Source organism: Hydra viridissima, unplaced genomic scaffold (genome assembly GCF_058129835.1).
Source record: "Hydra viridissima isolate aposymbiotic clone 2 unplaced genomic scaffold, HvirCarnegie_v1 scaffold_12, whole genome shotgun sequence".
NCBI classification, from domain to species: Eukaryota; Metazoa; Cnidaria; class Hydrozoa; order Anthoathecata; family Hydridae; genus Hydra; species Hydra viridissima.
In genome coordinates, this window is record NW_028324311.1 from 9,544,709 (window position 1) to 9,569,087 (window position 24,379).

A 24,379-nucleotide genomic window follows, 5' to 3' on the forward strand; every position below is an offset into this window, starting at 1 on the left:
TTTTAGGTCAAAGGAATTGTTTTTAAAAGCTCTTTTAAATGTTCATATAAAATTTTATTAAGATATTACAATTTTACATAATTTTTTTGCATGATTTAGTTTAGTAAAGTTAAACTTTAATATTTGCTTGCTTTATAATGATGATCATTATACTTGAGTGATAATTTTATGTTTTTTTATTTTAGACTAAAAAGAAATTGAATTGTGTATAGTGTGTTTGCTTTTAATATCAATGTCTTAATTAGCTCAAAAAAACATGCTGTTCCACCAATGTGGAATTTTTCCTTGTGTTTGCAAAAATATTGTTGAGTTCACAGTGGCAAAACCTCCCATAGTTATTATGATGATTTTTGTTGCAGCTCTGACTTTGAGTTTGTTTTCTCTTTCCTATTATGTTACATCAAGCGAGATGATTGATACCAGCACAACCAAGGTAAATTTTTTTGCAGAAAGTTTTTCTAAGTTTTATTACAGCTTTCTTGGAAGTTTTTTAAAAAAAAGAAAAAATTCGGATTTTTATAGCTATTTGATGATATGTTAAGAAGTTTTACTGGTTTAACATTTTGCCTTGTCAATTCAACAAAGATATCTAATCCTGTGCATGAACAAGACACTATTGATATTGCATTGAGACTAAAAGCTATTCTAAGTGGAGTCTTTTTAAGCAATTTTTCAGAAATGGAAAGTGCTGTTCAAGCTTACTGGTTGTTTCCTTTAGGTAAAAAATACTTTTTAATATATTGTTTAAAATACTTTATTTGTGTTTTTATGTCTTTTCACTCAATTGTTTAAATTTACATAAAGGTTGTTTGTTACTCATTTTTTCTTAACAATTTATTTATCTACTTCTGTTTTCATTATCTATAGTTAAGTTGTTTATTTGTATTTTATATTTATTTCTTTTAATAAAAGATCACAATTTTCATAACATTGGTGTGAGGGCATTTTTTGGGCAGCAGTTGTTTGGTAATTTTTTTTTTTTTGTTGATAAATTACTGGTAGTTATCCTTTATTAGATGCTGATGCTTTTTTATTTAATGAATTAAGTGTATCTATTAATTCACATTCATTTCTTCTGTTTTTTTAGTTAAGTTTTTCCTTTTATCCAAAACTTCTTTTTCTTTTCTTTGCAAATCAATTTTGCAACTCCTTTGAAATTGTTTTTTCTTTAAAATTATTTATTGATACAATTTATGTAGAAATTATTTTTAAGTTAACAGAATTTAATTTACAAGTTTAGAGCTTTTGCTTTAAATGTCTCATTAAAAAAATCAAAACATGCTTCATAAAATAATTCTAACATATTTTGTAATTCTAACATATTTTGTAATTCTAACATATTTTGTAATTCTAACATATTTTGTAATTCTAACATATTTTGTAATATAATCATGGTAACATTTTTGAACAAAAAAAAAAAACAGAAAAACATGGAAACATTTACTATAAATGTTAACGTTTTGAATTTTAACATTCTTTTAAACAAATGCTATTGTTATTGTCACTAAATTTAATATTTTGATATGATAGGAAAACAGACTATAACTCATTGTCTTTGTTTTCCAATCATATTAAACTTGGAAATGCTTTTTTAACAAAAAAAAATTTTTTTTCTTATTTTAGGCCCACTACACAATAAGACCATTAATACCTGTGCTGTTTTATCTGTCAGTAAAGAATTATTAAGAGAAGAAATGTTGATGTATAAGTTTTTCAAAATTATTAAATTGTAACTCTATATATATATATATATATATATATATATATATATATATATATATATATATATATATATATATATATATATATATATATATATATATATTATTGGCCTGTATTTTAAATTATAAATAAGTATTTGTTAATTTATATTTATTTATTTTAAATTATATTTAATTAATCATGAGCATCTCTATTATAATCTCTTACAAAATATTCCAACAGTTTAGCTTTTTATTTTTTAAAACATTGTTCTAGGCCTCTTCATATTTGCAAACCAGCAAGTGGATTGAGAATTGAAAACAGAGAAGTCATTAAAATGCAGCCACAGTTTCACAAAAACCAGAAGCGCTACCAGTGTGCCTCTGGGTTGCAGCTCAATTTTCAATTGAACAAAGACGAAAGATATAATACTTATTTGAACTTAGTATGTTGTGTCTTAATGTTAACTAAAATATTCTCATTCTAAATTTCATTGTTCATGAAAAAAAATGAACGACAGTTCTTTAACTTGTTATTTTTCATCAAGGTTTTTTTTTAGTGGGAAAAATCAAAAGTGAGTATGCGACTACGGATGGGAAGTTTTATTTTCTTGGTTATCTTGTTATTTGTATTTTTGTTCACAATCATTAAAGGAAGAAATACAAAGGTTTGTTTAATAAGTTTTTAAAAGTATAATCATTTTTAAGTAATAAAAAAAAAAAAAAGAAAAACAGTTTTAATGCAGTATTAATTTTATTGCCATATGTAGAATAACAATTATCTTTTTTTAAAAAGTTTCATTCCTTTAAAGGGTTTTTTTTTTTTTTTTTTTTTTTTCCTGTTGCTTTTACAAATCAAATTTATAAAATATTCCTTATACAATTATAACAAAGTAGTACAATTTTGCTACAAAAGAATTTTGTAAGACGCATCACTTAATAAAATGTCTTCTTTCTTATGCTGAGTTTAATCAAACATTTTCACACGACCAATGCGGTCACACATCCAATATTATTGTTAAAGTTTGGCTTTAATAAACTTTTTAATTTGTTTCTTTATTTTATTTTTGCAGGTTGTGCAGAATTAAGCGAGGAGCTGTTTTAGATTAATAATTGTCATGAATATTGGAAAAAAGTTAAATATTAAATTTATAAAATTCATAAATATATTCAAAATAAGTAAAATCTTATATTTATTTAATATTTGTAATGTTTTATAACTAAAAGAAATTTTTTCCCACAAATTGATATGCTAGTTCTTCTTCTTGTTTTGATTAAGTTTTAGTTTTTAAGTTTGAGAGAGAAAAATTTCATTTTCAAAAAATATATTTTTTTAAATTTGTTTCTGTTTCAATTGTTTACAACATGTTTTACTCATTTGAATAAAACAGGTTTTGATTGGACATGTTAAATTGAATTTGAAATTCAATTGATTCATATTTCTGATTCTTTTTTTATAAAAATTTTAGATATTAATTAAAACTTATTGTGTTCTCATGAGCCATGTTTCACTGAATGGGTAAAAATTATTTGATTATTCAAATTTTTAAGATCTTTGTTGTGCAGACAGCACATATATGATATTTTGGTGCATATGATATATTTATGAATTTAAATTATTTACTATTGACTGACTGATAAATTGTTTAGATATAATTGAATGATGCAAATTTATGATCACCCACATTCTTTTTAAACTGATTTCTTGAAATGGTTTGGATTGAACTTTAAAGTTGTAATAATCATGTTTAGATTTTAGGCTTGTTTTTGTAAATCTTGAAAATGAGTTGTTGGTTTTGCTTTAAAAGTTAATGTCATGATTTTCTAAACTTTAGATTGAAGCCTCTGTCACTTTGTTTGGTACATATTAAGTTTGATTAAAATGGCTGAGATTCTTGTGGCTAGAGTTTCATTAAAATTAGCTTGGAGTCTTTTTGCCCCAGCCAGTGCATCAAGATTAGAGCATGGAGATGTAACAGAGGAGAAAATACGACAGATGTTACTGAATGAGTTTCAAAAGATCAACGAACACCTTAATGCTCTAAGGAGAAAAGAGCTGGTTGCTGCCATCGGATTATTAGAAACAGGTATTGCATTAGCTATTTTTAAAAATTTTGTTTCCATTTTCTTATTGATTGGGTAAGAAGTCAAATTGTAGTTTTTTGAAAATATCTTATAAAGGTGTGGAGTTGTTTTACAAAGATAACATCACTTCCATGCAAGAGTTTAACAAATGTAGAGAGCATGCCCAAATGGCATTTGGTGTAGTAGCTGACATTAGTGACAAAATTCTTGCTACAAAAATTCTAGTTGTTTCCACACTTCACGAGTTTCAGGAGAATATGTCGACTGCTAAAAGTTTGTGCATAAAATACTTAGAGCGAATGAATTCACTACCCGAAGTTGTCAGATCCTGCGAGCTTGTTTTCTCTCCAGAAAGTAATTTTACATCCAAAATGTTATCTTTTAGTGGAAAATCAAAAAGAGATAGTTTGTTAAATGAGGTTGCAGAGATTAACATGACTGTGTATAATCACTTTAAAGAATCCAACCAATATGTAATTCCTCCTGCTATTCGTTTTGGGAAATATCATATCAATCCTATAACTGATATGATTTTACATCGACCTCCAAAGAAAGTTACAGAACTTCCTGTGGAGCTAACAGAGTTTGTCTCGGTGTGTTATTCTAAACCATTTATTTTTGCTTCACTTACTCAGAGTCGTTCACTTAATAATGATGTTCTTGCAATAAATTGCGAAAATGGAAACATTAAACACCTATTTGGACATGAAAAAACTGTTATGTCAGTTTGTGCAAACGAAATGTTTCTTTTTTCAGGATCTTTTGATAGGAATATAGTCGTTTGGGATATCGCTTCATTGGATCCATTTAAAGTATTAAACGGACACGAAGGCTCCGTCCAAAGCGTTTGTTTATCCGCAGAATACTTGTTTTCTGGCTCAACTGACGGCACCGTCAGAATATGGAACTTAGGTAATCTTACATGTGCTCAAGTTTTAAAAATTGCCAAACCTGTTATTAAGCTTGTTTGCTCTAGAAAAAAGTTTTTGTTTTGCTTGTGTGGCCTAAACGAAATTCAAATTTGGGATTCTGTGCAACTAAAGTTGTTGCATTCATTCATTGCTCCTGGCATGCCTTACAATATAATTGCAAACGACAATTATTTATACCTTTTGACATCCTCTCTTACAGAAACAACCGTCCAAATTTGGAACCTTGGATCTTTAACACTCACTCAAACTTTACCTATTGACAGCACCAACTTTGTGAAATACTATAATACACCGTATTTTTTTTGCGCAGATAAAACTATTAAAATGAGTAGCAGTGTAAGTGGCAAGCTTATAGTAGAACAAGAAGTCGCGTTGGCTGGGAATGTTGCTGAAAAAATTAAAACTATGTGGATTGATTCACACGATTTATTTGTTTTATGTCAAATGCAAAATGGGCAGCAATTTATCATTAAGTATTGAGCAAGTAAAAAAAAAAATGATACAAAAAATTTTTAGTTAATAAATGAAACTTTTAAATTTGTTTTTTCTAAAGCTTTAGTTTCTTTTTTTTTTCTTTTTTGATTAAAAAAAAAAAGTATGTAATAGAAATAATCGTTTCAAAATTTTAGAATTAAAAGTTATGAAAAACTTGTTTACAAAAACTAAACAAAATTTTTTTTAAGTTTTTATATTTTAAGGCTAATTTTTTATTTATTTTATGCAAATAATTCATCACCCAAAAAAAACCCCCTGTCGCAAAGACATGAGTTTTTTTACTTTTTTATCTGACATAATATAATTTTACTTTTTTATCTGACATAATATAATTGCAATATTCTGAAAATTCTTTAGTGTAAATACATTAAAAATTGTTTTTGAATTAATTTGACGAAATGTTAAAGTATTTTCTTAAAGTATCGGTGTGCTCACCTTTCGTGTTAACCTATTTTCCATCCTATTGGCCTATTGTCCATCTCGTTTATCTTTTGTTTAGAAACGTGCACGAAATGTGTATCAGGTTGAGAACTTGTTAAGCAGGAGAAAATACACTAAAGAAACTGATCGACTAAAAATTGTTTTTACATTGAAATTACCTATTATGATACATATTAGAAAAAAGTGCCAAACTTGGGATTTTACAAAACGCCTATTAAAACCAGATTTTTCGTTCGCCGTTATAATTATGAATGTCCATTGATAAAACATGCGTTATAAACTTAGTTTTCGGCAAAATATACAACGTCAAAAGAAATTTTGTTGATATACAACAGATTTTTTCTTGAAATATTCGCCGAAAGAAATCGTCAACCATTTTGAGTTACAAAATCGTAATTTTATTTTCCATTTTTCAGAGTTCAAGCGTAAAATTCCGCTACTTTCTGTTTTTTCTTTTTAGAAGGCAACGGTTATCGGATACAACTTATTAATTCTCGTCTTTGAATGTGGCTATTTTTGCCATACTGTAACCCTCTTTTCCTTTGTAAGAGTTCCAAATGTAAATTACGTGATAACCTACACACAAAAGTGATGAAATGCTTTGAGTTTCTAGAAGCAAAAAACAACAACAAAAAAAAATTGTGATTTTTAAATGTTCAAACAGAAGATTACCTCCAGGTATAATACAGATTAATCCGAACAAGAAAAACACGACGCTGTTTGATCCTAAAGAAAATCATCAATTTTCAATAAAATTTTCTATTTTTAAGCAATGAATTTGACACTTTCCATTGAAGAAAAAAAAAAAACTTACCGTTGTTGAATTGAGGCAACGTGACAATCAGAATGGCGACCATTAGAAAAACTAGTAAAAATAAAAATTTATAACTAATTTATTTTTTATAAATTAGTAATCAGAAATTTATCTAAGTTTAAATGGCGCAAATAGAAGAAACTTCGTAGAATAAATATACAATAAAGTATAAGAGCGTAAATGTAAGAAATTTTGTCCATGCAAAAGCATTAAACTCATGAAAGAAGTATATTAAAGTAGTCACTTGGAGGCTCTTTACATATTAGAAAGCGTTTTAAAGAACATTTTTGTATGGTCTCATCACGCAGTTTTACTGAGGGGCGACAACAAAGAAAATTTTTTGCTTTTAAGTTTTAGGTTTTTTTTTTTTTTGTTTTTTAAATAAAAGTGGATTGAATTTATCAATTTTAATCAACGGCAATGGATATCGTGTTTATAAGAATGTCACAAAAAAAGGTGATTGCAATTTAGTTTACTAATAAAATTCAATGACTTAAATTCGATGAAGAAGTACACAAGTAATGTTAAAAGTAAACTAAAAATAACATTAAAAAATAAATTAAAAGCAATTCATAGTGAAAGTAACTACAAGCCATTTGCGAATAATAAAATGTTTTGTCTATCTAATCTTGAAACGCTCATTGTAAATTTTAGCACTTGATATTTGAAAGAGCAAAACTCGATGCAAAACGTTTGCCGTGAGTAATCAACGTGTGATACTGTTGCATATTGTGTGGTAGTTTTATGATGATGTCATGTTATCGATGTTTATTTATGAAAAAATGAATGCTGTTCAATGAAGACCATCTTTTGATTTTTTTTTTAGTTTAGTATTTCATGGCGGAACACCCTGTTCGACTGTTAGAGAATCGAAGAGCAAAAACAAAATTTGATTTAAAGAGTAATATTTGATTTACAGAGCAACATGAAGTACATGGCAGCAAACTGTCTTCCAATAGACAAATGCTATATGTTTTCTTCAACCATCACAAATATATGAAAAAGACAATACATGACAGCTGCAGAAAACAGAGAAGTCATTAAACATTTTTAATTCAAATTATGGTGTTTTGTCAAGAACAAAACGCCATAATAAAATTTGAAAAACTCGATGATACTTAAAAAAGTTTCAAGTAGTCTAATTCAGAAAGAAGGAAAAAGTTAAAAAATAAGATTTTTTTTTGAGGGCTGGAACTCTTTTAATTAGCAAGGAGATTGCTGAAACTTCGATTATCTTAACGGACTCTTCACCACTGAAGTAGGTAAAGACGACTCACAACTTACAAAATGCTAAAAGACACTAAAAAAGAAAATTGTTACACATGACGTTGTTTTTGCATTACACAGAACATATTTGAGTATGTATGTATGTATGTATGTATGTATGTATGTATGTATGTATGTATGTATGTATGTATGTATGTATGTATGTATGTATGTATGTATGTATGTATGTATGTATGTATGTATGTATGTATGTATGTATGTATGTATGTATGTATGTATGTATGTATGTATGTATGTATGTATGTATGTATGTATGTATGTATGTATGTATGTATGTATGTATGTATGTATGTATGTATGTATGTATGTATGTATGTATGTATGTATTTATGTATGTACAAATATATAAATATAAAAATAAAAAATGAACTTTAACGATTTAGATAGAAATGATGGTCGCCATTTCTTATTGCAACCAAGCAATTACTAATGATTATTCATATACAGAACTTCGCTTATAAAATAATAAAATAAAAATAAAATTGAAACTTTAAGCGCAGGAATTATGGGAAATGTGCTTGCCAACCGTGTGTTTAAGATGTGATCTAAGGCAAAACTTGGAGGGTTACTCCTGCAAAACAAAGTTAGTTCCAAGATCAGATAACTCTTAAAGTTAATTAGTATTAGCAATTTTAACAAACTTGAATCAATGAAACCCTTTCCTTCTGTTCTTATAAACATTGAATCTCTAATATCAGTTGATAAGCTATTTTTGAGTATCGGAAATTATAAAGACAAAACTATATTGTGAAATTATGAAAAATTATGAATTTATGAAACGATAAAAATTTATCAATTTATGGAGACAAAAAAAAAAATAATAAGACAATATATTGTAAAAATGAAAAAAGGTAACTTGATCTTCAAACGGATCTTTTGAAAGATATCCTAAAACTGACTTAAACAGTTTACTTTAAAACAGTTTTTGACTTCTTTGAAGTTCAAATTATTTGGTAGTTTTGAATTCTTTCAAGTTCAAATTATTTGGTTTTGTAAAGACTAAAAGATTTCATTCTCTTCGTTGCGATAAAAACTTATTTTCCCTTTTCTCGGTTCACGTAGAATTTTTTTGGTAAAAAGTATTTAGATTCATCACTGAATGTATTATACACATTCTATTCTCAACTGTAAATCATTTTATTCTTTAGCTGTTTGATTCAATAGAATATTCGTTGAGTTAAATTCAATCATGTTTTCGATGCAAAGAAAAAGTTTTACACTATGAAAAAAAAATTGTAATTTACTCCGCGTCGAACAAAAAAACGAAACGAGTTTTAAGAATTTTTGTATACCTATTCCTGCTAGAAAAAGCATTGTCGCCAGTAAAACTGTCTTCCAATATCTTTTAATAGTCTGAGGTAGACGTGGTAGAAACCACCTGCGCTTTTCGCTGAGAAAACAGAAAAGTGCTCGTTACACAACTAAACTAGAAGATCACGTGATAAAAATTTGAAGTTGAAAAAAAAGGATCAGAAACTTATGCATCATACTTAATTATTAGAAAAAAAACACTTGTCGAGTTCTGTGTCCAATTTTCCTAGAAAATCATCGTCAATTCTACCTGATTCGACTGAAAAACGATTCTTGAAAACCATTATTCGGCTGAAGAAGATAATTTTCTTCTTCCGTACTTTGAATTGCTATGGTCCTTGCATCAACCATTTTGATCTTACTTTCATTTTCAAGTCTATCATTTAAGGATTTTAGCTTTTTTAAACCATCTGTCTTTTCTGATATTTCTTTGATGTTATCAAACTCAAATTGTTACGAAAAACAAAAAAGAAAAAGTCTTTCAAATTGACAGAATGGCGCAATTAACACATGTTTTAAAGCATAAATTTTTAACTAAATTCTTTTGAGGGGGTCCAAATGAATAAACGATGAGAGTATTTTCTTGGACGTTGTCGAGATATCAGGAAAGATCGGGTTCTCTATTAATTTCGATAGTTGTGATAAATTAAAATTTCTAAAATCTTTAAAAGTAAAGTACCAATAAGTTAATAAAAAAAAAGGGACAAAAAAAAAAAAAAAAAAAAACTTAAGTAAAAAAGGGGATTTTACAGTATGTAAAAATAAATACTACTTAAGTTAAACACTACATAAATAAAAGTATAGCTACATAAATAAGTAAAATAGCTAAAAACATTTTAGGTTGACCTATTTTTTTAACTCAAGTTTTTATTGAATTTTGTATAGAACCACATGGTATGACAAAATATCACCAATGGGCTAGCTGACGTCATTATATTAGGTAGCGATGCTACATTAACAAAATGAACTACAAAAATAAAAGTAAATAACCAATAGATAAATGAAAATTTCGAGAAAATACGTTGATCTTACATTTCTATATATTTTAATTATAACTAAATTTTATAATTCTGTAAAATCATAAATATTGTAAATATATTCAATGTTTTATATACTCTTTAATAAAATTCTTTCTTTCTGGTAATTTAAAAAAAAACATAAAATACCAAGAATAAAGCAAATAATATTTGCACATCATAAAAATCTTCATATAAAAAGATATTTTTAACTTATCTAGTTTTCTAACGCTTTTTATGAAAAAGAATCTCTCAAAACTCTTTAAAAGCTTCTTTCGAAGCTGATTGGACTAAATAAAAAAAGTTAAGCATCAAAAATTATTCATATTAAATATTCATAATAAAACCAATTAAATGAGCAGCAAAAAAACTCCCCATTGTTGGACGTTATATATTAACAAAAACGGCACGGTAAGCCAGAATATCATCCAACTGAACTCGATTTCTGATGCTTTATCTGAACAAAAAGAATTCAGCAAAAAATTTATACGCCCTTTTAGGAATTTATATGTCACCTCTTAATGGTTGGTGTCAAAAATAAAGGAACAATTACCTTTCTGAGGTGGTTGCATGACAGGAGCTGAAGTTGATGCTAAAGGAACAGGAGTAGTATAAACGAGAGGACGAAGTAGTTCGCCAACATAGTCGCTGTACCGCCTCCCAGCAAACAAATTTACGTCATCCCAACTTGCATCATCGAGGAGAATGCCTCCAATTTTATTGTATTTTTTAATATAATCCTAAACGATGAATTTTGTTTAACAAAATTCATTAACAATTTGTTAAACTATATTCAAAAATGTTAAAAAGAAACAAGAACAGTGGAGAAACGCTCACGCTAAAAAGTATTTCTAATCTCTTTGGGCTGACATAATGCAGTCTGCTGTATGACGCTTGTGGCGAAGACGGTAATCCAATATATATAATGGGTTTTAAGGAAATCCATTTGTGAAGAGAATCTTTGAAGCCTTCTTCATTATCGAAGAAGCAATCATTATCAGTAAACTTTACAAACAAAGCATCAAACTTCTCACCAACATCTGCAAATGTTTTACCTAGCCTCCAACTTGGAAAAATGCATTCTGGTGAAGAAGTGATCATGTAGCTGCGAGTTTTATCACTATCCATGAGACGGCGTAGTTCAATTATAAATTCGTTAAACCAAGAACCTTCACCAAAACGAAAATCAACATTGATACCATCTAAAACTGAACTGAAAACAAATAAAGGCTCTTAGAAATTTAAAAGTTGATGAATTTTTGGCTGTTTATGAATTACTAGTTTAAAGAAAGTTTTCTCTGATGCTTTTCTGTTTTTATTTTAGTTAAGATGCTGAATCCTAATTTTATTTCAATCAAAGTGAAGATTCTCAAAATACCAAAGAAAATCAAACTCTTAATAAAACTTTATACAACTTTGAAAAAATCAATTTGATTGTTCATATGAAAAATGCATAAAACTTATGTTTAACATAAAATATTTTATAAGATTTTTTTTGTCACCACCTTCCAAAACTTCTAACACTGTAAGAACCACCTAGAAATAGATTCCACAGTGTGGTAGCAAACTTTGTGGCTTGATTTACATTATGAAAAACATTCCAGCGAACACCACCACCCAGAGATAACAAAACCTTTTTATTTTTTTCTTGACAAAACTTTATATCATCAGCAATCTGATCACACTTTAGGTATGTAGGATATTTTCCTGGAAATTTTCCATTGCAATGGAATCCTAGGTTCAGACCTGGCAGATCATCTAAGAAATTAATTAGCAGATTTACTAAAAAAAATTTCAGGAAAGTTTTGATTTATGCAGCTCCTTTCAAAACTCTTTAAAAAAAGATAAAGAACAAAAGAATAGAAAAATTTTACCATAAACTTTTAATGTGTAACAATAAACATGAAGTGCATCATTTCAATAAATAAAAAATGATAAAATCACCCAACTATCTAAATTATTTACTGCCATACTAACAAATTGTAATACTACTACAAGCAATTTTTTGTTTATATGATCAGATGCTATTTAATTTATGTGGCTGCTTAAAGGTGGATAATTATGACAAACCATGGGAGGAAACAAGTTTTGCAACTAATACATTATATAGTTTACATGAATTGTCTGCTTTTCAGTTTTTGTCCATTAATTTTTTAGCTCTTTTAAAAATGATGAACAAAAAAAAACTTACACTTTATTATAGTTGATACATCTTAATGTTTAATAATTTTTCATGTTTATTGAGAAAAAAGAGTTACCTTGATTCTGATAATCAAAAAAAACATCCAGGGTGTTGATAATAAAAATGTCATAAGCTTTTCTTTGACAATATGATTTTAATGAACCTTCTTGATGACTTGTAGCACGATTAGCAAGGTTCTGTCCCCAGTTTACTATTACTTTGTGCACTAAAAAATTAAATGCAAATATTTTTAAACATAAATCACAACAACAACAAAAAAATAATAATAAAATCTGAAAGGACCCCCTTGTAATGTAAAAATCTGAAAACTTTTAAGAGTAATCAATCAATACCTTCAATTTTTTTAACGGATTTTGTTGTCATTACCCCCTGATACATGTATGGTCGCAAAAGCTCACCAACATAGTCACTGTATTGTTTTTCAGCAATTAAATTTACATCATCCCAACTAGCATCATCAAGAAAAATACCAGCAATCTTCATGTTTTTCTCTACGTATTCCTGAATAAATTTCGATATATCCATTTAAATAATTTACAATAAATTTAAAAAATAAGATATTATGTGATTGTCTATAAATTTATGTAACTGATTACCAAATCCACATCAAATTATTATCACATGAATTACCGAAAAAAGTTTTTCTACTTCTTTTGGAGGAACATAATGCAACTTGTCATAGGAACTTTGAGGGGATGAAGGCAAACCAATATACACTAAAGGCTTCAGTTGTGACCATTTCTCTAGAAGAATTTTAAAACCATCTGTACCATAAAAACATCGGTTATCCATAAACTTAACAAATAAAGCATCAAATATATCCCCAACTTCCTCATATACTTTTCCGAGTCGATAATTTGGAAATGCACAACCTGGTGAAGATGTTATCATGTACTTATGTGAATTATCGGAGTTCATTAAACTTCTCATTTCTGACACAAACTCTGTAAACCAAGCTCCATTCCCAGTCCGAAAATTTAGATTAATTCCATCCAACACAGCACTTAAAATAAAAAGCTTTATAGATTTTTGTGATCAATGCAGAAAAATAGGTGTAAAACTAATGTTTTAAAATTTAGGAAAAATATATACCTTCCAAAGCTTCTTATTTTATAATCACCTCCTAGAAACAGATTCCAAATGTTATGAGCAAAAAGTCTTGCTTGCTCAACATCAGCAAACCCATTCCAATGAATTCCACCACCTAAGGAGAGTAATACCTTTTTTCCTGCTAATTGACATGCCTCAATATCTAAAGCTATTTCATCACATTTTAGATAAGTGGGATATATCCCAGGAAACCTTCCATTGCAATGTTGGGAAAAATCTAATCCAGGCAAATCCCCTGAAAAATTAAAATAATTCAATTTTTAAAATAAAGCCAACCACATTTCTGACAAGGAATTTCTGTGGAAAAAAAAAATTCACCTTGGTTTTTTTCATCAAAAAAAATGTCTAATTGGTTTATTATTATAATATCATATGCTCTTCGTTCACAGTATGTCTTCAATGAGTATTCATTATGATCAGTTGAGCGACTGGCAAGATTTTGACCCCAGTTTACAACCACTGTATACTCTAAGAAATAAATTCGAAAACTTTATTACTCATAATTTCATTACCTACAAATTATTTTAGATTATTATTTGATATATATATATATATATATATATATATATATATATATATATATATATATATATATATATATATATATATATATATATATATATATATATATACTTGTACAAAAAGCACAAATGCATATTTTGATAACAAAATTATACTAATTGGTAGTTTACTTCTTTCAGGATCCACTGATAATTTCAAAGATTTTATAACTTTAAGACTAGACACTTTAGTTGTTGAAGTTACTGTTGATGTTGTGGCTGTTGTAGTTATTGTAGTTATTGATGATGGTGCCTCTGTTGTTGCTAATTCAGTAAATTCTTCAGGTGGATGCTGTGTGAAAAACGATTGATCAGTGTCAGCTTCTTCTTTCAATATATAATTATCAATCCCTTTATCACTTTTTTCATGAACATTTTGTGCAGTAGTTTCCACTGTTGTTGTTATTGCTGTTGTTGCTGCTAATGTTGTTGTTATAGCTGTTGGTTTAGGGTTTGCTGACACAGCTTGTGTTATTTTTGGAATAGGTGTAACCACAGCATCATTTATTTCTTGTACCACTTGCACCACTCTTGCTGGATTTGACACCAGTGGTACATAGTCTGGTTGAAGAATCTTTTTTAAATGCTCACTATATTTAACCCCACCAAATACATTTTGCCCATCTAAGCCAGCATCAAACAGCATAAAGCCCCCAAAATTTGGAAGAAACTTTAAATGCTGCATAAAAATTGAACAATAAAATTGAGCAATCAAAACATTTGTAAATTTAATAAATATATAACAGAATTTAATTTTTAAACAGTTACAAGGACTTCCCAGTACTATTATCAATCTTAAGGTATTACCTCATAAACTGTTGCAACTTCTGCAGGCTCTCGATAATGCTGTTGTTTTCTGCTGGCAATAAGACCAACATACAATGCTGGTGATTGCCCAGGGTATCGGTCTTCTATATCTACAGCTAGATTAAACCATTTATAGGTATTCTTTTCAAAAAACGGACTACCAACATAACAGTATGTGTTATAATACTGAATATATACTTCATTAATTTTGTGACCTTGCAATAAGAAGGTATTGTGAAGCAAAATGTCTGGATATATGCATTGAGGACTTGTAGAAATGATGTACTTTCGATGAGGGTCAGAGTTCATCAAAGAATGCATTTTTTCTACAAACTCAGGATAACCAATATCAAGCCCACCTTTAATATCCAGGTTTACACCATCCAAAATAGCACTAAAATAAAATTAAAACCTGTGTTTTGAAAGAAATAAAACTGGACTTTAAAAGAGACTGATTATTTTAAATAATCCTACTACTCATATATTTATTCAACACAAAGTAAATACTATATTGTTAAAATCACTTGACATGTATATGTGTACCATATGCAATAATACTCAGAACATCAGCCAACAAAAAAAACTCATGAAATACTCAGAAAATTAGCCTACAAAAAAAAAACTCATGGTTTTTTTTTAAAAAAGATTAAAATTACAAAAGTTGCACTAACTCTCCAAATGGACGAGGTCCCCCATTTCCACCAAGAAACATTTCCCAAATTCTCAGAGCTAAAACTTTACCCTGTCTAGGGTCCATCATTGTTCTTCCACTAGAACCGAGAACAGATATTTGTACTTGCTTTTTCTTCTTTTGACAAAACTTTATAGCTTTTTCAACCATTGGACACTTAAACAGCTTTGGATAGTTAGGAAATGATGGTCCGTTACAATGTACTGTAAAATTTACTTCAGGATCATCTAAAAAAGTATTATATAGCTATATTGATATAATATATTAAAGCTTTCTTTTATAATTGTGATAAATGTATATAAAAAATTCATATGAATTCCAATGGGAAAAAATGAAGTAAAATGAATTAGTGAAATTTTAACAAAAGAGACATACATATTAAAAAATTATATGTGCATATTTACCTTGATTTATTGAAGAAAACGAGTCTGAAACATATCCTAAAATTATTGAATCAAATGCATGTGATTCACAATATCTTTCTAACTCTTGCTCTGTACCTCCACTATTCTGTCCCCAGAATACAACCAGTTTATACCAAGCAGCAGCTTTAAAAAAACCAGAATTCAAAGTTATTACTAAGTATTAGAAATTATAAACTTATGAGTAAATTCTATTGGGGACTTTTTTTTATCTAAAAGTACAGTTTATAAGGTTATAAAACATAATAGTGTTGAAAGAGCTCAGATGCCAACTCCTGTGAACAAGAGAGTTGACCAGAAGTTCACAGGACAACATAAGAATCATGTTGAGATTAATCCTAATGTGTCCATTACAAAGACTCCCAAAGCGTTTGAAATTGACAAAAAGACTGTCAGAAAGACTGTCAAGACTCTTTAAATGGTCAGTGTGCTCAGGCTTACCAGTCAACTTTTAACAGACTGACTCAAAGCTCTCAGATTAGAGCCTTCAAACAAGCTTTTCAATAGCTTAAAAACTACAGCCAAAATCTTTTGAGAAGATTTTGGCTGTAGAGTTGAATGTGTCAATAACAGAAAAATGGACCAATTTATTGTTCAGAAAGGTTACAGTGCTCACCTGTATGCCATGCAAAGCATCCTCAGTCAATAATGATGTTAGGTGCTGTTGTTTCATATGGTGAAAAAACCTCTTCTAGCCCAGATTTGAATTTATTTGATTATTCAATATGAAGCGTTGTGAAAAGTAAGGCATGAAAAAAACCCACTCAAGTCTCAGATCTCTCAAGTCATCCATCACAAGAACTTGGAAATCTGTGTCATAGAAAAACTCATAAGTACTTGCCAGGGCTTCTATCCATGCCTAGAGGCTGTCATTAAAAAAGGAGATCTGGTTGAATCATAAGATAGGTAAAGCATTTATTTCGAACTTTTATTTATAAGTATTACTCAGAAATTTTTAGGACTAAAATTTTAAACAGCTAACTGTTAAAAACCAGACAGAGATATTGGTCAAGTATTGTCATCTTTATCATCTACTAAGCTTTCTTCTAAAAAGAAAGTTGCTGCTTATTGTTCTTCAGTGCACAAACTTTGGAAAATAACCAAAAAAAAAAAAGATAAAGAAAAATTTTCTGCCAAACTGGGGTCAAAAGAGGGTCAGTGAAGAATCAGTTTAGATGATTTCTCTAAAATTGCACATGCCAAAGCATTAGAAATATTGAGATTCCACAAGAACTTCCTTCAAGCTCAAAATGAACCTGGAATTTTGTTAAAGTAGAGAATATTGACAAAGAGTTTGTGAGAAGTAAGTCAGAATCAAAAAGGCAGGAAGATGCTATGTTACAAAGAAAAGATTGTGAACAGGTTAACCATAATAGACATAAGTAATGTATTGAGGTTCTTTCTTTGCCCACTGGCAAGTTTCTAAAACAGACAGGTAACAAAAGAATTAATCTACAGGATTAAATGCAACTGGAGGTTCTATCCTGTACTTTGCTAGATCAATTATGAAAATCTTATATTCATGAAAGGGTGGATGTTTTTCAGTCAAACCAAACTAAAAAATTTCAAGGAGAAAGTCTCTGAAATATATACTTGTTCACAGTTTAGATAAGGGGCTCCTAGGTTTGACCTGCAGCTGCCTAAGAATCTTAATATTTATAAGACAGCAAGAGCACCCATCTCTGCAGTGGCATTAAAAGATAAATACAAAAATGTCCCATTCTTGGGACAATTGTGTTATGTCTCAGAGGTATTGATTGCACTTATGTTTGCAACTGAGTGCTGATCAAAAAAGACCAATATAATCCAATGCACTAGTTTTGGGAATATAAATCTTCCTAAGCAGAAAAAATTAAAAATTAAAGAAACCTTGTATTATGAACAATATAATTAGCAGAGTAATTAGTTCAAGTTTTATAACCATTTGTATTTTCTAGTCATTTATGGCTCCAGCATCTTGCTAAGTCCACAAACATCATACTATAAAAAAAGATTTAAAATAGTTTAATAGCTGATTACAGTAAATGCATACATTACATTACATTACATTACATACCTACCCACTTACATACGTACATACGTGTGTGTGTGTGTGTGTGTGTGTGTGTTAGTGTGTGTGTGTGTGTGTGTGTGTGTGTGTGTGTGTGTGTGTGTGTGCGTGTTAGTGTGTATGTGTGTGTGTGTGTGTTAGTGTGTATGTGTGTGTGTGTGTGTGTTTGTGTGTATAACAATTACCTAGTGAAAATATAAAAATTTTTGAATTATAAACACACAAGTTTCTAGAAAAGGGGATAATAATCTACTGATCAAATTATTAGAAGACTATTGCAAAATTTCTCAAGCGCCATTTTGTTTGTTTTGATGCACAATTTTAGTCCGTAAATTTCATCGCGTTTATTTGAACGAGTTACATGGTTTCTATCATACCATCCTAACCAAAGTTCTTATTTTCTTTTATTTTTAATTTCAATATTAAAAATAAAGAATTAAAATTACTAGCTATTATTTTTTGCTTTTATTTTTTCATTATCATTACCACTACTATAATACAACTACTAATTTTTATTATCTAGAGACTTACAAAACTTATTAATTCAAATGAACATTTCATTTAGTTTGCTTTAGTTTTTGGTATTGATATAAAAATGTTTTTATCAGTTAAGTCTTTAATAGGGAAATTATGATAAATTTTTTAAACGCATGACTAAAGAAAATCATTGTAAAGCTTTCCATAAAAGATAGGTAATACTTTAAAGTCTCAAGTATTTATAAGCCTGGAATTCTTTTAATGTGTCGATTAGGTAATGTAAAAAATATTTTCTGGCTAAAAATAGTAAATTATTAAATGAAATTTCCAAACTTAGTTTTGGGAATATAAATCTGTATTAAGCTGACAAAATTAAAAATTAAAGAAACCTTGTATTATGAACAATATAATTGGCAGAGTTAATATCGATGAAAGTGAAAATTTAAGCAGAAACTTTAAAAAATACGAATATTAATAGGCATTGATTCAGGGAGAGGGGGAGGGGGAAAGGAATAGATAAAATGAAGCCACTCTCCCTGCTCTCCAAAATAAATGAAGTAAATGTTGTTAAAAATTAATCTACCGTATATACTCGCGTATAAGTCGATCCGCGTATAAGTCGAAGTGGCAATTTGAATGAAACATTTTTTAATCAAAAAATAAGAAGTACGAAAAAAATTTCTAGGAATAAATTTGTTTTTTTTCTGACCCGCATATAAGTCGAATTGCTGTTTTAGAGTAAATATTTCGTCCAAAATTTCTCGACTTATACGCGAGTATATATGGTAGTTACTAATTTTTTATATAGAAATATGAGCTTTGCAAGCATTTTATCTCTAAAAAGCATTTGTTTTTAAAGTGAGTTTTATTTTAGAACTTCTCTTCATTTACGATTTAAAGACATACGTCCTTAACTTCTGTTGTTTGATGGTTATTGTATTCGCGTTCACTTTTGTTGTTTGATACAAGAAATTCAGCAAAAAACTTTAAAATTACTTAAAAAAAGGAGAATTTTTTTTAGTATTTGCAAAAAAAAAACGAGATTATCAATATCTAGAAAGAGTTGGTCGTATTCTCAATCGTTTTTTTGTTTTCAAAATTTGTCAGCATTAAAAGATAAATGTCAACTACAGGAATATAAAATTTGTAAATATTTATAAAAAACAAACCTTAAAAACCTTACAAATGAAAAAATTAAAAAAATTTGAAAAACGATTCCATTTTGATCTAACTTCTTCTAAATATTGAGGTCTTTACTAATAGAAAAATTAAGGGAAAAGTTTAAGCTCTCAGATTAAGGATTTTTCTATGCTTTTAAACTGAAAGCCAATTTTTTAGTGACATAATAACCATTATTCACTGCTTTTTTGCTCTTTACTATTTTTATTGGATAACAAAAACATTTCATCTGGAATCCAATTTGTTATAGTCTGAAAATTAATTAGTTCCTTTAATTACAACTCTGAATTTATTGATAATTTTATTGAAAAGTACAACTCTGAATTTATTAATAAATTACTATTTTTTGGCAAATAATCATCTAAAGTACAGTGTTGCAGAAATATTTCTATTTAACAAATTTTTTCATGTTTAAAGTATTACGTCTTGACAGGGTTCTTTACAAGAAACAAAATTTATTCCAAACTGTATACGTATTAGACATAAATTCGAAACCCATTCTGATTAGTTAATTTAATGTAATGGAAATAGGCCAAATAAGATCATATTTTGTCCACAAAATTAAAAAATAAGTATTTCAATAAATTTAGATTGATTTAAATTTTTTTTTTCAAAATGTTATACTATATGAAATGTATAGTACACTATTTTGATTACTGTATATTGTATTATAGAATAATTATGGTTAATTCGATTATTAGACTACAAGCAGACAGCTCTTAGAAACCGTTACACTGTTATATAAATAAAAAATGAGTTTTTTTAAAGATAAATGTTTATTTTTATAAACAAACATTAAAATTTTTTCAATAAACTATACTTTGAATCCGCCTTTAACTGAAATAAGTAAGTAAATACTCAAAGATGTGATATACAAATAAAACAAGCGTTTTATAACTATACTCCCACACAATTTTAAAGTAAAAAATAAGCGTAGATAAAAAAGAACATTGTTACTTAATTAAATTGCAAATACTATTCAAAAACACAATGTCAACAAAAAAATTTCTTTAAGATAAAGTTCTCTTTCATCCTTTTTAGCTAGTTGGTAAAAGATCTCTGTTTTACCAAAAACAAACTTCTTTCAATAAAATGTCGCTGGCGCAGAAGTTTGCCAACAAGTAAAATATAAATAAACAGTTCATGAGAACGGACGTGTGATGCGCATCCTGAGACAGTTTAAAAAAGTTGTTTTAAGTGCTTAATAGTTCACTAAAAATTTTAAAAGACAAATTTGACATAATAATTTACTAACGTGGTGAGTGGCGGGGAAATTTATTATCGCCTTGGGAGCATCCTTATATTGGAATACTTGCAGTATAAATATATATTCAAAATGGAATTCTCAAGGGAAGTAACTCTTGATAAACGAAGTGGCAGTAAGTTGTCGCTTTGCTTGGAAAAGCCGATTAAACGGATCACTAGTTTTTCAAAAATGAACCCTTTTCGACTTAGTAGAAGAAGAGATAAAAACAGCAGTGATACAAAATTAACAACACAGGCAAAGAAAGGGAAAAAAAAAAGTAAACAAAGGCACAGTATATCAAACGATGGTAAGTAAATTATTAAGTTTTAAATGCTAATAGATTATAATACGATAATTCAAAAGTGTTAATCAGCCTTTTTTTGCTTAAGCTTTTCCCTAAAAGGTCTTTGTCAAAGCTTTCTTTTGTGTAGAAATCGTTCAACCGTATAGCATAACATCTATTCACCCCTTCCACGACACAAGTGCAAATAAGGAAGAAACTGCTTTTTCAGTAAAGGACGATACAGATAACTCAAGCTTTAATAAACTGTTCGTTAATGGCGACAATTTTTTGAAAAATTTCGAAATCTCCGAAAATACATTTTCTAAGAACAATCTTGAGTTCCAGTCTCTAACTGCAATGATAAACGCAATGAAAGATTGGTAACAAGATTTTTTTGAAGTCGCTAAAGGATACCATTAAACTTTCTTGCCCTACGATATTACAAATGGAATATTTCTTTATAATCTGTTAAAAATAGTGGCACCTGGATAAGAGTACAACAACTTTTATATTTTAACAGAAATGAGCTTGAACAAACTTTTAAAAATCAGAGCTGTGGCTTATGTAACGTACTTAACTATGGAAATTTTATTGAAAGATTGATTCTCTGAAATTTTTTGCTCATACAAATTTTGGCCCAGGAGCTTCATATTGCTGTAAATATTGAAGAGACTAAAGCTTTGATCTTCAACGCATCTTCCTAATAGCAATTGGTGATTCAAACTTAGCAATAACAACTTGCCATTACCAGCTTAGAACAACTTTCTATCATTTTAGGCTAATAAAATCATTTATTTCCTTTGCTACGATTTAATATATAACTATGACAGTTTTAATGTGATCTTTTCATCTTTAAAATATTCTTTTTTTAAATAACAAATTTTTGAAATTTGCTTTTGATATTTTGGAATTAATGTGAAGAGAAATATATTTAAAATATATTTGAAAGTGAACTTGATATTAAATAGTGAATGAATGCTTAGTAGATTTACTTTTGGTATTTAAAAATATGTTTCCGTTGACTTTTTTTTAAAAATGATAAATATGACGTTCCGCTACCGTATAAAATTTATTAAAAATTACCTTACATTGTATGCCCAAAAGCTAACGCTCTGCATGATCATTGATGACGATGGTTTTCATGTTTGACCTCATGTTGTTTATCATTATAAAAGCTTTCATTTATGTATCAATGTATTTGAAGGTACAAGCATGTTTTACTTTATATTTATGTATCGATATATTTAAAGGAACACGCATGTTGTTAATCAAAGAAAGGAGGTTGTTTAAAGCATGTTTTACTTCAAATACAAAAGTTATCAAATCTCAACAAAAATTCAAATTTCAAACTTTTTTATTTTATGTTTGAACAATTAAAGCTATTAGGATGAAATAAAAGTGTTTTAAAACAAGTTCTATTTACGCCTATAAAATGAAAAGATCTTCCGGTATTCCAAATATGTACATAATTTTAATGTTTATGCCAGCATGCAGACGTTTGCATGTTTATACCCATGGCCGCCGAGAGGGGGGGTTGGACGGGGAAGATTCCCGGGGCCCCGTGTGTCTACAAATAATTTTTTAAAGTAATTTTTAAAAGATTTAAATAGTTTTGACTTTTAAAAGGTTTGATTAACTTTGATTTTTAAATTTCAATTAAAAAATGCTATGTTTATACCCACATGTAGACCTTTGCATGTTGGTCTTAAGTCAGAACACTTTATCAGGTGAACTGTAAGTAAAAAAAAAAAAAAAAAAAAAAAAAAAAAATAAAATCAATTTTAATAAGAAACTTCATCAATATTTCATGGCATTTTTCGACCAATTAGAATCTCAATCTGAAGACAAAGATTTTCAAACTCTAACTTTTTGCTTTGTTTTTTGTATTTAAGGTTAAGGTGGTAGGCCTATGAAAAAATTTTTTCAAGTATTAAAGATATATTTACAATAAAACTAATCAGTTGTTAACAATAATTATGAAATTAAACATAAAATCAATAAAATATATAAAAAAGTGCCTCGCTTGCCTCGAAATTATATTAAAAAGTGTGAAAAAAACGAAAACTTCAAAACACAATTTCTCAAAAACGACAATAAATCAAAACTTCAAATTTGGTATGGTAGTTCTACATATGTATAAAATTCATTTGTCATAGGATTTTTAAATTTGCCTTCCTAGTTCAGATTATATTGACTTTTAAACTTGAATATATATTTTTATAAAAAAACTCTGGCAGATAAAACCACATTGTAGCGCCCCAAAAAAAGAAATTTTAAAAATCTTATGACAAATGAATTCTACATGTATGAAGAACATATCCTGAAAATTTCAGCTTAATTGCTTACTTTAAACTGGAGATATCATGTTTTAAAATTTAAAAAAAACTAAAAATCTCAAAATGAGAAAAATCGAGTCAAAAATTTAAAATCAAAAAATTACGTCTAAAAACACTCCTTAAAAGCTACCAGTGCTATATGAATCAGTTTTTTCAGTATCTAAGTATCCTTTATGAAGAGATCTAAGTTTTTTTCTTTGCCTTTTGCATATTGAAGTTGATTTACGACGCTTGTTTACAATTCGCTTTTGGTCCTTTAAAATCAGTTTTGGAATAGTCAATGATCCTAACAATCCGAAGTGACTTAAAACAGATTTTACCCCATCTCCACCGTCATTATAATGAACTATTGCAGAGTTTATACAAAGTTCAAATGTTCTTCTACTTACAAAAATGTTTTTAGGACATCGAGTCCATAAAATTGAATGAAATGCTTCATTTGAATTTTGGGTTTGACCATGTAAACATTTACTTAGCAAATCGTCATCAGATAAATCTTTAAAAATAGGTTTTATTATATTATGAATAAAGATAGGCAAGTTAATTTTGTTTGTGTGAGTACTTGTACCTTTAAGCTTATCTAGTTGCCACTTGCACCATGAATATTCATCCCTAGGACACATAGAATGACGAATGCTATTATCACTAAAATTTGTACTGTGCCACAAAACTGCTCCTATTGCTTTTTTCATTGCATAAATGCTGTTAGTGTTATTTCTAATTGCAATACCATAATAATTCTGCATTGAGTTAATTGCACTATTAGTCAAATTTCCTTTTCCATGTAGGGGTTTATTTGTTCCTTTATACTTATGTACAATTTTTCGCAAGCGTGTACCAAGTCGCTTCTGCACATGCCCAATGCATTCTAATTTTATTGGTTGAATATTATAACTTTTATATGGGTTAGATTCTTCAACTTCTTTAAAAGAGG

The 24,379-nt window shown here is 28.5% G+C and overlaps 4 protein-coding genes across 18 annotated transcripts; 2 read left to right on the forward strand and 2 right to left on the reverse strand.

Moving 5' to 3' along the window:
• The first annotated feature begins 78 nt into the window (after nucleotides 1-78).
• On the forward strand, nucleotides 79-5,270 carry LOC145193916 (uncharacterized). 7 transcript variants are annotated; one of them, XR_016445544.1, is made up of 8 exons: nucleotides 79-433; nucleotides 523-718; nucleotides 913-966; nucleotides 1,624-1,702; nucleotides 1,978-2,146; nucleotides 2,261-2,368; nucleotides 3,536-3,787; nucleotides 3,882-4,184. XR_016445544.1 is itself a non-coding variant. In XM_090068540.1 (7 exons), exons 1-7 carry the CDS (start codon nucleotides 257-259, stop codon nucleotides 2,786-2,788), a joined length of 798 nt encoding a protein of 265 aa, XP_089924666.1. In that variant the 5' UTR covers nucleotides 79-256; the 3' UTR covers nucleotides 2,789-2,957. The 7 variants fall into 7 exon arrangements, 5 of the variants coding, with proteins under 5 accessions (XP_089924666.1, XP_089924664.1, XP_089924669.1 ...); XR_016445545.1 differs by having other exon boundaries at nucleotides 145-433; nucleotides 586-718; XM_090068540.1 differs by lacking the exons at nucleotides 3,536-3,787; nucleotides 3,882-4,184 and adding an exon at nucleotides 2,774-2,957.
• Nucleotides 5,271-5,760: 490 nt separating this feature from the next.
• Nucleotides 5,761-9,572, reverse strand: LOC149881144 (transmembrane protein 134-like). 3 transcript variants are annotated; one of them, XM_090068547.1, is made up of 5 exons: nucleotides 9,316-9,565; nucleotides 9,047-9,144; nucleotides 6,468-6,518; nucleotides 6,326-6,379; nucleotides 5,762-6,229 (listed from the first exon to the last, which is right to left on the reverse strand). In XM_090068547.1, the coding sequence occupies exons 1-5, from the start codon at nucleotides 9,414-9,416 to the stop codon at nucleotides 6,141-6,143; spliced, it is 393 nt and encodes a 130-aa protein (XP_089924673.1). In that variant the 5' UTR covers nucleotides 9,417-9,565; the 3' UTR covers nucleotides 5,762-6,140. The 3 variants fall into 3 exon arrangements, with proteins under 3 accessions (XP_089924674.1, XP_089924673.1, XP_089924675.1); XM_090068549.1 differs by having other exon boundaries at nucleotides 9,245-9,372; XM_090068548.1 differs by lacking the exon at nucleotides 9,047-9,144 and having other exon boundaries at nucleotides 5,761-6,229; nucleotides 9,316-9,572.
• An 820-nt stretch (nucleotides 9,573-10,392) lies between these two features.
• Nucleotides 10,393-22,295, reverse strand: LOC145194229 (uncharacterized). 7 transcript variants are annotated; one of them, XM_090068561.1, is made up of 15 exons: nucleotides 22,198-22,295; nucleotides 17,744-17,854; nucleotides 15,857-16,000; nucleotides 15,433-15,679; nucleotides 14,762-15,155; nucleotides 14,087-14,633; nucleotides 13,713-13,862; nucleotides 13,377-13,629; nucleotides 12,915-13,287; nucleotides 12,617-12,785; nucleotides 12,340-12,489; nucleotides 11,587-11,839; nucleotides 10,919-11,294; nucleotides 10,635-10,821; nucleotides 10,393-10,538 (listed from the first exon to the last, which is right to left on the reverse strand). In XM_090068561.1, the coding sequence occupies exons 2-15, from the start codon at nucleotides 17,796-17,798 to the stop codon at nucleotides 10,432-10,434; spliced, it is 3,405 nt and encodes a 1,134-aa protein (XP_089924687.1). In that variant the 5' UTR covers nucleotides 17,799-17,854; nucleotides 22,198-22,295; the 3' UTR covers nucleotides 10,393-10,431. The 7 variants fall into 7 exon arrangements, with proteins under 7 accessions (XP_089924687.1, XP_089924685.1, XP_089924689.1 ...); XM_090068559.1 differs by lacking the exon at nucleotides 22,198-22,295 and adding an exon at nucleotides 18,148-18,247; XM_090068563.1 differs by lacking the exon at nucleotides 22,198-22,295 and adding an exon at nucleotides 18,110-18,244 and having other exon boundaries at nucleotides 10,919-11,289; nucleotides 11,618-11,839.
• LOC145194473 (uncharacterized) lies at nucleotides 20,624-22,399 on the forward strand. The gene is made up of 2 exons (XM_080072127.2): nucleotides 20,624-21,133; nucleotides 21,258-22,399. The coding sequence occupies exons 1-2, from the start codon at nucleotides 20,917-20,919 to the stop codon at nucleotides 21,491-21,493; spliced, it is 453 nt and encodes a 150-aa protein (XP_079928253.2). The 5' UTR covers nucleotides 20,624-20,916; the 3' UTR covers nucleotides 21,494-22,399.
• The last annotated feature ends 1,980 nt before the right edge of the window (nucleotides 22,400-24,379 follow it).

Excerpts from the sequence above, each read along its gene's own strand:
- LOC145194473 (XM_080072127.2), top strand. The coding sequence starts at position 20,917 with ATGGAATTCTCAAGGGAAGTAACTCTTGATAAACGAAGTGGCAGTAAG. Across the intron at positions 21,134-21,257 it reads GCACAGTATATCAAACGATG|AAATCGTTCAACCGTATAGC; the intron begins GTAAGTAAATTA and ends TCTTTTGTGTAG.
- LOC145194229 (XM_090068561.1), bottom strand. The coding sequence starts at position 17,798 with ATGGTTATAAAACTTGAACTAATTACTCTGCTAATTATATTGTTCATA. Across the intron at positions 15,156-15,432 it reads GGACCTCGTCCATTTGGAGA|TGCTATTTTGGATGGTGTAA; the intron begins GTTAGTGCAACT and ends ATTTTATTTTAG. Across the intron at positions 11,295-11,586 it reads AGTGTTAGAAGTTTTGGAAG|TTCAGTTTTAGATGGTATCA; the intron begins GTGGTGACAAAA and ends ATTTGTTTTCAG.
- LOC149881144 (XM_090068547.1), bottom strand. The coding sequence starts at position 9,416 with ATGGTTGATGCAAGGACCATAGCAATTCAAAGTACGGAAGAAGAAAAT. Across the intron at positions 9,145-9,315 it reads TCGTTTTTCAGTCGAATCAG|CGAAAAGCGCAGGTGGTTTC; the intron begins GTAGAATTGACG and ends CTGTTTTCTCAG. Across the intron at positions 6,380-6,467 it reads GTTGCCTCAATTCAACAACG|GATCAAACAGCGTCGTGTTT; the intron begins GTAAGTTTTTTT and ends GATTTTCTTTAG.
- LOC145193916 (XM_090068538.1), top strand. The coding sequence starts at position 3,583 with ATGGCTGAGATTCTTGTGGCTAGAGTTTCATTAAAATTAGCTTGGAGT. Across the intron at positions 3,788-3,881 it reads CATCGGATTATTAGAAACAG|GTGTGGAGTTGTTTTACAAA; the intron begins GTATTGCATTAG and ends TATCTTATAAAG.